At 39.6% G+C, this 11252-nt stretch overlaps 1 protein-coding gene across 1 annotated transcript; it reads left to right on the forward strand.

Moving 5' to 3' along the window:
- The first annotated feature begins 2938 nt into the window (after nucleotides 1–2938).
- LOC121324896 (neurexophilin-1-like) lies at nucleotides 2939–11032 on the forward strand. Its single transcript, XM_041267096.1, has 4 exons — nucleotides 2939–2952; nucleotides 3075–3130; nucleotides 3562–3696; nucleotides 10154–11032. Exons 1-4 carry the CDS (start codon nucleotides 2939–2941, stop codon nucleotides 10924–10926), a joined length of 978 nt encoding a protein of 325 aa, XP_041123030.1. The 3' UTR covers nucleotides 10927–11032.
- The last annotated feature ends 220 nt before the right edge of the window (nucleotides 11033–11252 follow it).

Consider the following 11252-nt stretch of genomic DNA (forward strand, 5'->3'; position numbering starts at 1 on the left):
TGTATATAATGGAATTAATAGTCGTGTTTCTCTGCCAGCTGGGATTTCCCCTAAATGTAGGCTTGATATACCTAGAGGCACTTGACAAGGCTGATCTACATCTCCGTTCAAATTTCTTCTGGCTGCAGAATTGTTGCCATTATACTGTATATGACACATTGTACAGACATCAAGGGCATTAGAATTGGAGATAACATGCCAGCTATCAGTCAGTTGGCAGATGACACAACTCGTTATTTAAGAAATAAGGTATCTAAAGCCTCTGGACTAACTATTAACTAAAACATTTTTTAGATTTTACCAGTGCATCATTTATCAGATATTTATAAATCATCCTCAGAAAGAATTGCTAATAATTATAACACTATATAAAATGTACAAGTTATTCTTATCTGTTGGTCACAAAGAGATGTAACTGTTCATGCGAGGGTGCTACTCCCATGGGTATCTCTGGGTTAGCTGACTCTGCTCTGCCTCTTTATTGAACAGAAAACAAGGAAGTCAACCGACTCTTGTTTAAATTCATATGGAAATAGAAAACATAAAGAAAACAAAGTACTGTAACTAGAAGCTATTCTGAGCGCAGTTTAAATGCACTGGATTTTCAGACAAGCAATACTAAAATCTTTTAAGTTAACTGGATTAAAATATGTGTATCAAAGAACAATGCCCCTTGTATTTAGATCCCCAATCTAATATTTAAACAATGTGGTAGTCTTTGTTTTCTACTGTTATGCAATTACAGTTAAATGCATTATCTGTCAAGCTTTCAAATCTTCATAAACAAATGCATAGAAGACTGCTTCCAAGATTAATTTCTGTCCGCATAGCAGTATCATGTGGAATAATCCACACGTATTATCTAAGAATAAATACTTGCAGATAAGATACTGGATGGGCAGAGGAATAACATTCACTGTTGACTTATTAAACGAGAGGTTGCGGACATAAATTAAATTAACGAACAAAACTAATGCAATGGTTAAACCTAGGGGCTATTTTAAAGTGGTGAATACAATACCTGATAAATTATTATTAAATCAGATACATTGTACAATTCTATACATAGGAAAATATACTCTCTTAGGAGCACCAGTATACTGTATTCAAACACCAGTCCATTGTATAAAAAACATCATTATACTGCACTAAGAATACATTAGCAAGGTTAATTATCTTCAGTAGTTTGTTTTCTCTTACTAATCTATGACAGCCTTAACAAGCAGAGATGCCTTGTTGAGGTCTACAGAGAACTGACTTACTGCAGAGTCATTTACAGCAGTACAATCCCCATACAACAGCTCCATGGTTTGTAAGATTAAGCTGAAGTTGATTTAAATTGGTTTTCTCAAAGGCTGGTTTTGAACTTTGGGGCATGTAGTTTAGTGTGTGTGTGTGTATATATATATATATATATATATATATATATATATATATATATATATGTGTGTGTGTGTGTGTGTGTGTGTGTGTGTGTGTGTACAGTCAGTAAATACAGCGCAGCAAATTAAAAAAAAAAGAGTTAATAATACACTCATTCCAATCTTTTCAAAGTTAAGTTTAGAGCTCAGGGACAGTGTGGCCGAGAATGGTTTGTAAAAAAATAGTATTATTATTATTATTATTATTATTATTAAAATGCAGTTTGATATTCATGACATCGTTATGTTTGCATCTGTAACAACACAGGTTTCAAACGTTATTTGATTCAGAAAAAAAATTGGAAAAGGCGTTCTTTAAATTAATAATGAGTCAAAACTGAATAGGGAATACGAATGCACAGTAGCCTACAGACAATAAATTGAAAAACATTTTCACAGGGGAGATTACGCTGCAAAATCAAGTGTCATGTGATTGCATTAAATTTCCACACGGGGGCAGTAAGTGCATAAAATATTGCACCTGTAATTTATCATCCAAGTTTCCATGCCCCGTTGCAGACTGTAGCGTTAATCTATTACATTACAGTAATCGTGATTTCTTCTCAATAACAACGACAAGAACCGTTTACTATTTCTACATGTAATTTTCTTTAAGTGTTTAAAGTTAAAACAAGCTTGCTGTACCAGCTTTCTGACAATAAATAAATAAAGAGGGTCAGTTTATTGTCTTAATTTTGTCATCGTTTATATTTCACGTTTTTCTTTGATTTTCAAATGGTATATTTTGACAGCAGCTTAAAAGGTGCGATTTTAAAAACATACATCATTTTAAAAAATATGTTTTACCTCAGAAGGCCTGCGTTTAAAATATTAGTTTTATATTTAGTAAAATGTTATACAAATACCCAAAAATATAAACCAAGCTTACACATGGCACCCACACACCCCTGCCGCCAAGGGCGCTGGAACTAGGGGGTGCTGTAGCAGCCCCTTGGCTTTGCATGGCTTCCATCATATAAAGGGGTTACAGTTTTGTTCAATGGCTTTCAGCCCCCCGACTTTAAAAATAGTTCCAGTGCCGCTGCCTGCCGCTGTAGGTCTCGCACGCAGGTGGCTGTTTCGTTCCTAGACTCGCCAGAAATGTACCATATAGCCCATAAACCATATAGTAAACCATATAGTCAGCGTCATAACCAGAGCTGGCATTCTACCGAGGTCACACAGAGGTTTCAAGCTCTAGCTGCAGTGTTTATATGCCTGCCTGGTGTTTACTATTCAACCGCCAATCCTCGTTACAAAGCAAACCAACACAGAAAATGAAGGTGTATTTTGTAGTTTACCAGCATTTTTACACGAGCATCAGCACTGGTGATGCAAATAAACAACCGAGGAAGACCGCGGTGCCCCCATAGCTTGTTACGGACATGCATATAGTGGATAGCATTACCTGAGCAGAGCACGACTGCATTTACAGATATACGAGGCTACAGTCTAAATACTGCAGCCACTGTCCTTTGAAAAGAACGACGACGTGTTGAGTTTTTAAAAGTTGGGTCATGTATCTAAGCATGTAAGCAGGTGAAGCCCCGTATTGTAACAGGTTTAGGGTATAGAGGGGGACATACAGGAGCTGTTACCATGGACGTGTGGTGAAGTTGCCCTACCTAATTTGAGCAATTTGTTCTCTACCAGGTACCAGCTGGGAGTTGTGATGGGAAAGATCATTCGCCGAAACAGAGTGAGCGAGGGTGAGAGGGAGGCAGAGAGGGGGGGGAGCGAGGAAAGGAGGAAGGGAGAAGGAGAGGGGGGTTGAGATGATGAGAAAGAGAGAACCATCTCCATCCGCGCTGATTGAGGCTCCTAGACTTAGCTAGCCACTACACACGTATTTCGATGTTCAGTTTACAAGATTAGGTGGTATCGTTTTCGTCCTGCCTGGAAATAAAGTCTTGCGAAAGTGAGTCTTAAAACTCGCCGTTGTACGGGGATGTTGTATATTTATTCACATGGATCTTGGAGGAAGAAATATTGACTTACTTAATTTTAAAATTTTACAATAATTCCACAGAAAAGGGGAATTGGGTCCATCTGTTTTTTTTTTTTGTTTTGTTTTTTTTTAGACACTGCTGCCTCTCCGGTTATTAGGAATGGGACCGGGCTGTATAGTTTGGAATTACAGGACCTGGTTGGATCGCCCTAAATGAGGACTGGCTACAACGCCTGGAGCTAAGCGCCGCAACTTGCTGTGATGATGGGGTCCAGTCGCTGGTGCCCCGTACTGCTGCTGCTGCTGCTGCTGGGGACGGCGTGCCCGGTAAGCTAGGGGTCTGCGTTCCACAAGTTCGGCGAGCTTCTATTGGAGCCTATTGACTGGTTCACCTGGCCGTTGTCTGGACTGATTTGGCTTTATCTGACAGTTATTTAGTAACGGGTGTTATGTCAACATGGAATTAAGCTTGCCCATTGTGTTTTTGATTTTGTTTTTTGTTGTGTCTGAACATGGAATGCACTTGTATCAAGTATAAAAACAGAGCCGATTGATTGCCGACAAACAAAACAACAAAAGTTTTTTATTATTATTATTATTATTATTATTATTATTATTATTATTATTATTATTATTATTATTAATAATAATAATAATAATAATAATAATAATAATAATAATAATAATAATAAGTCGAACTTATTAACGGTGTATTAACGGTGTATTTTTGAAAGATATAGGCTAGTTTAAATAGAAACACATTAGCTAAGTGTTGTGTTTATAATAACGTGCTAGGTAATTAAGTATGGTTTGCAAACATAACATTTGAATATAGTAATACACTAATATGTTTTTACCTTTTAAACTGCATGTCTTGTTCGTATAATTAAAAAGCATCTGCAATATCTGCCATACCATTTCAAAAATGCTGGTTTAGTGACTAATACGTTATCCAACCAATAATTAAATACAGCAATAATAATCATTTTTAAAATGACATTTTATAGCAATTAGTAATGAATCTGCCCAGTGTTAATGTGTTCAGATCCCAGCAGAATCATATCTGACTACCACAGCAAAACAAACTAACGAATCTCACATTATCATTATGCCTCTCTCTGTCACATAAACAATAATACATATTGCCATACAAGGAAAGTTAGAATCACATGGGTGTTATTTGTATAGGGCTCACTTGCGTTTTAAAAATTAAGTCGTTATAAACCGTTAATGCAGACACGGTCATTCTAATCAAAACTGCAGAATATTACACGATACACTTGATTTCCCACTTTAACGGCAGTACGATTACTTGCTAGTTCTACAAACAACAGTCCGCTCCCAGATAGGCACGTAGGCTACCCGGAGAAAACCCAGTAACTGCCTTGCAGGAAAATACACTGGCGACAGTGTACCGTGCAATAACACCCGAGAAGGGATATCTCGGACTAGAAAACCAGTCCGCATGCCACAGAAGCATTTTTAAATACCCAGAAGGATGCTTGAATTTGGTTACATTCTATTGTTATCTGCTTAATAACAGCGGGATCTATTGCACACGGTGCGGTGATTATTTCTGTATTATCTATTTATGTGTAACTGTAAATATGTATTTACAAATATACATCTAACACCGCGAAACTGAACTCAGTCAACCAATCACCCTGGAACAGGTAACTGAAGTTGTCATGGAAACATTATATTATTATTATTATTATTATTATTATTATTATTATTATTATTATTATTATTATTATTATTATTATTTGAAAAATATATAGCAAACAATAGCTCCAAAGTTGCAAGAACATGTACTCGTCGTGGTTAGATTTTGGCCCCTATTATATCTTACTTCATTCGTCGTGAGCAGTGTGTCAGTACCCTTTGTCTGCAAAATCGCTCAAAGCACACAAAGGCAGAAGCTAGTGACCTTGTTGCTGATTAAATCGATTGCGTATGATGAGGTGAGGAGACGACACAGATCAGCTTGAGGTCTGCAAACCATACTTTTTAAAAGTTGACTTTATACAACACCCTCTTATCGACAAATTCGCATACGGAACCCGCCCGAGCTGACCGCATTCGTCTGGACAGAAGTGTGAACCAGCCCTTAATGGCAGTAAAAATTCATTCTGGTAGGAACACCCGTCAAAGAACCGCCAGCAACAACACCGACGAGGTCTGCTGCATCGCTGTCGGGGTTTGTTCACTTTTGTGACAGAAATCATTTGTCTGTAGTACAACAATCAATGTATTCCACTTATTTGAAATGAATGTAAAAATGAATGGAGACATGGCCCAGGGAGGAAGCGGCTGATAGGTTAGGACAAGGGTTATTTTGTGGAGATTTTTACAGATGGGTAATTCATTTATTAAAATGTTTCTGTAAGTAAAAATGAACTACACTCTAAACTTGCAGTGAACTCGAAATCACCCTATAACCAACTGTGATGTTTCACCTTACATTTAGGATCACTATTGCAGTTATCAAACATACAAATGAAATAACAGTTTAGACCCCCAAGTCCATCCTCCTGTTTTTCATTGCAAACTTCTTGAGTACTTACAGGTCTCAGTTTTACAATAGCCACTTAAAACATGATTCTCACAGGGCTAAAACTAGGTGTCTTCAGAGTTGCTCAAACTTTTGTGCATGATTTGTAAACAAAGAACCTAATTTCGTTGTACCTTCTTTTCCAAAGACTACAATAACTGTTTCGTCCTTTGAGTGTGCATTCATTTAAGTCACCAGTTATGTTTTGTATTTACACTCGTCCCCAATTTGGTTATGCCCAATTGTTGTGTTTCACTGAATTGTAGAATCTCAGGACAGATCGTATCAATTTTATGATTATATTATGGTTTATTTCAAGGGTTGATATTGCTTTTAAGCAAATACCCCAGAAATGCTATATCAATTGTAACATAACACTGACATGGTCGCTTCGCACAGGAGTAAGAAAACACAGGACCTTAAAATACAAAACCACCCCTAGCTGTGCCACTGGTGACAACACATTGAAATGAAGCACCTTTCTAATGTAACCTGAGAGAACACTGTGTACCCTCTATCCATCTGGATACTTTCCACAAGCGACAAGGCTCTTTGAAACAACTCACTGAGCTGTGCATTTCTGAAACTTTATGTCTCCTGCCTTTATACATACAATGTTCCACGGGCTGAGGATGGCAGTTATGACATGCTTTTCCTCATTTAAGAGTTCATGGCTTGGTGTTGCTTTGTTGGTCTTCCTTTTCTTCATTTTTAAGAGTTCATGGCTTGGTATTGCTTTGTTGTTGGTTTTCCTTTTCTTTATAATGTTTGTAATCATTCTCGGTGGTTCTTATTGCAATTGGTTTAGTTTTTCTCTGGAAGGTGTTTTGTCTATTGCTCTCCCATTAACATGTATTACACAGGATGGATAGGGGCAATGTATTGACAGCTAAGCAAGAGAAAAGGGTCAAATCACTAGAGGACGCTGGCTGATACTTCTATTAGGACACTGGCTGAGCTAGCCTAGGTTTTATGTACACATATACCAGTATACAGCAGACAAATAGAACTAAAGAGCAGTTCATGAGCACTAGTGAAAACAACTTCCCATAGAACACAGTGTTTGAGTAATTGAAATAAGGACCCCTCAGAATGATTGGGACAATTATATCACAAAATTTAAGAAATACATTTGAATGTCCTTGCTTTTTAAAATTTGCAGTGATTTAAAACATAAATATATCGCATATTCCCGACCCAGACCTGTCCCCGTTCTACACAGTAGAAGTGCAGCACGTGACCCTCTGTGCCATTCCGAGGGTAACAGCAACCTAAAATTAAAGTCATGGCTCTTAAATCCTGGAGCCGCGGATGTTCCCTGCCTGCAAAAAGCCCCATAGCCTTCATGTAAATTACCACACACCCATTGCAACAGGCTCCAAAATGTCTCTAGATTAGTCCATTTTCCCAGTTTCCCTAGCAGTTTCCATGTTTACAGTGCTATACTGTGGTTATTCATGGTTTCTAACTATGCCGTACAATAATAACACTTTGCACACAGCTTTTTCACCAGGAGGTTGCAATTGGTCACCATCACATTCCTCTTCAGTAAAAACTGTAAAACAAGCCAGAAAAGCTGGCTGTGCTCTGAGCTGGTTGGCATGTCGCTCTGTTCAGGATTCCACCGCAGTCACAGCAGTGCAACAGTTTTGTTCATTGACCTGGACTTTTGGATTGACATCTCCAGAGCTGCTAAGTCAGTCACTATCTTGTAAAAGACAGACAGTTCCAGCGCAATTCTACAGAGAATAAACTGGAGCATTCAGTCGACACGCTCCTTCCACCTCTGATCTGAACAGCTGTGTACTTTGAGCAGACTGCCAAGCAGGGCTGCCTGATGCCATTAACGCCCTTCGGTAAAGAAAAGACATCCGTTAAATAAAATCACAGGATCTGAAATAGAGAACATCACTGATCGTCTCTCCAGTCAGCGTCTGATTACAGTGCTCATTATCCTATGGTAGATGCTGGAAACACTATAGTAGTGGTTCAGTTGGAAGCTACCGCCTAAGGTAAAAAAAAAAAAAAAGTGTAATTTAAAAAATGTATTTGTACTGCATCCGCAGCAGGAACTGCCTGCCCTGTGTTTTTATTAGGAGTACAATTCACATCAAAGGTATGCATGAACACCTTAAAGGGATGCCATTGTCTGAATGTTTCATTTCTTGACTGTTTAATTTGCTTTTATACAAAGCATACATAATTCACTCCATTGCTGTTGCTGCTTACATCGTTATTTACCAGGCTTGTTTAGCCTACTTCACCACACGGACTGCTTCTGAAAAGACTCTTAAAAGCAGCATATTTTTTAGAAATGACCACCAGGGACAGGCAGCTGTAATATCTACCCCCTCTGCAACTGTGAGTTAGTATTTGGAAAATCACTGCCAGAGAGAGAATTAGAGCTGCACACATTTTTTAAACCATCGCAGTTTAAAATTGTATTTTGGAAGTCTTCAAAAGCAGAATCAGTTGTTGAAAATGGCATTTTTTTTTTTTCCTGGAGGAACAGGATAATTTACACGCGTAATAGGATATGAAAGATGTAAAAAATTTAAAATGAACCTAAATATTGAGGTTCTTGTTTAGTTCTAGTTTCTACCATTACTCTAATGATTTTAATAGTACATAAGTTACTGGCGGTGCAATCAGCAACAATAAACTAACATTGAACAGGTAATAATCAACACTAATGAAAGCATTGAGAACATTGTTTTTAAAAAGCAATTATAAATCATGTGCCCACTGGAACCTATTGGCAGCAACTACATTTATAATTTCACAGAGTGTAGATCTGTACTCAGAACAACAGCGATAACGTCTAAAAATGTTATTATTAAAATACAGGCGGACATTCATTGTTTTGCATTAGTCTGCTATTTCTCATCACAAAACAAATACAAACGTAAAAGCTTTAGTCTGTCCACATGCAAGGAAAGGATGTGCTTCTGGGTAGCTAGCTACCTGAGGCTCCAAATAGTGCACCAGGGTGATTAATCCATTAATGAAGCAATAGAACCTGAAGGAGAGAGTTTTACTATCTGGTAAAGCCCGCCTCATGCAATTAAATGCCAGAGCCAGAGATTAAACATAATTTGAATATTAACATTCAAGGTCCTTTGCCAGAGATTAGGTACCTCGTTGACTAATCAGGTTAAAGAAAATCTCCAATCCATGTTCAAATGCATGTTTAATTGCATGGCAAGCAATATCCGATTCCTGTTGCGACTCTAAGTTAAATTCATGGTTAAGCCCACGTAAGATCATCTCAGATCAACATTTCTACCTGTTTGACTATTTCAGTTCCCTGTTTTGGACTTTTAGCAAACAGACTCGAGCGCATTCTGCTTGTTTGTGTGGAACAGCAGCAGGTTGTAGCCTTTTTGTGAAATCAGTTTGCTTGATTTCTGTTCTAGCATCACGGCTAACAGTGGTTTTGGGATGTGACATATTTTATTCTACAGTTTTAGAGTTCGGTATGTTTGGGATCTATGGTCATAACATGTTCCAGGGCAAGGGGTGGAACACTTTCCCCAAATGAGATTGTCCAGGTCTGTTCAGTCTCACGAATATGAACGCATTTAGTAATATACTCCTGTGTATTAAAACTGTTTGCATTTCCAATTAACATTCCAACAATGCAATTTGACAGTTCCATTTAAGTCATTCTAACTGTTTCTTTGTCTCACACTGTACTGTAAATGCTCAATAAACAAGCACAGCTTTCCCAGCTGAATCACAAAGAATCAGCGCTGAAGAAGGTGCAAGCCGCTCTAAATGAAATCCTGGTTTAGGTTAAATGAGACTTGATCCTACAAGGGCTTGCACCTGAAGATGATAGAATAACAATTAATATTAGTGCTCTCCATGTTACCCCTAGAGCCTGTAGTAATGACATGCAGGGTGTTGCTGGCGGTTGCAGATGTTCTTGTGTACTGCAGGTCTGTAGGCACCTGAATGTTCTGATGCCACTGACACCTTCTCCCAGCAGGTCCCAGTAAAACTAGTTTGAGCAGTGCTACAGAATAGCAGATGAATACTTCAGAATGCAGGTTTCCTTCGGTATTTCACAATGTGATTATTCACGAATCTGTTTATTTCATGTCTAGGCCATTATGACAGTATATTGTCTATACTATATATGTATGTCAGCTCAAGAAAAGACAGTATTACACTTGAGAAGGTATAGAGAACCAGGCTTATCCCATCGCTTAACGCTGTAAATATAAGATTGTCTCTTCTCTTCTTTACAGTTGGCTGTAGGACAGCAGGACAACTCCCAAAGCACCAAAAGCATTGAGAGAACCCCCCCCAAGTCCTTGGGAATTTTAGAGGGACAGGGGGTGTCACCTCTGGGTCGTTGGATGTTACAGACTAGAAGCCGAGCGGCTAACGCCACATCCATGGAACTTCCCTACCGCTCTCCCATCCCCTTCTCCAAGCAGGAATTCTGGGAGATGCTGGGGAGTGATCTTCAACCCGATTCCATCTCGAGGGTCAAACGACGGCCCATCGTCAAGACAGGCAAGTTCAAGAAGATGTTCGGCTGGGGGGACTTCTACTCTAACATCAAAACAGTACGCCTCAATCTCCTGATCACGGGCAAGATTGTGGACCACGGGAACGGCACCTTCAGCGTTTACTTCCGGCACAACTCCACTGGCCAGGGCAACATCTCTGTCAGCCTGGTTCCCCCAGTCAAGGCCGTGGAGTTTGATCTGGAGCGGCAGAGCGTGCTCTATCCCAAGGACTCCAAGATCTTCAATTGCCGTGTGGAGTACGAGAAGGTGGACCGCAACAAGAAGACCTCGCTGTGCAACTACGACCCCTCCAAGACCTGCTTCCAGGAGCAGACCCAGAGCCACGTCTCCTGGGTCTGCTCCAAGCCCTTCAAGGTCATCTGCATCTACATCTCCTTCTACAGCACTGACTACCGCCTGGTCCAGAAAGTGTGCCCAGACTACAACTACCACAACGAGATGCCCTACCTACCCTCTGGATAGAGGCACCAGGGCTGGAGGAGGATCCGCTTGAATATTGTAATTGAGGACTGGGGGAAAAAAACTACTGGAAGGACTATGTGTTGTATATATGTGTGTATAAGGTAATGTGGTATCAGGACTGGGAAACTTAGAGACTAAAGCTGGGGGGGGGGGGGGGGGGGGGGGGGGGAATTGTGGTTTAGTGATTGTATTGGGGGGGGGGGGGGGAGGGGGGGGGAGCGGGGGGGGTAAGTTAGCATGGCCATACTAATTTCAAAAAAGCAGAGTGGTTGAGGGATTGGAGCTGAGGCACTGTGCGAAAGGTAATGTGACCTAGTGTCTAGAGC

The sequence above is a fragment of the Polyodon spathula genome, chromosome 12 (genome assembly GCF_017654505.1).
Source record: "Polyodon spathula isolate WHYD16114869_AA chromosome 12, ASM1765450v1, whole genome shotgun sequence".
Lineage (NCBI taxonomy): Eukaryota > Metazoa > Chordata > Actinopteri > Acipenseriformes > Polyodontidae > Polyodon > Polyodon spathula.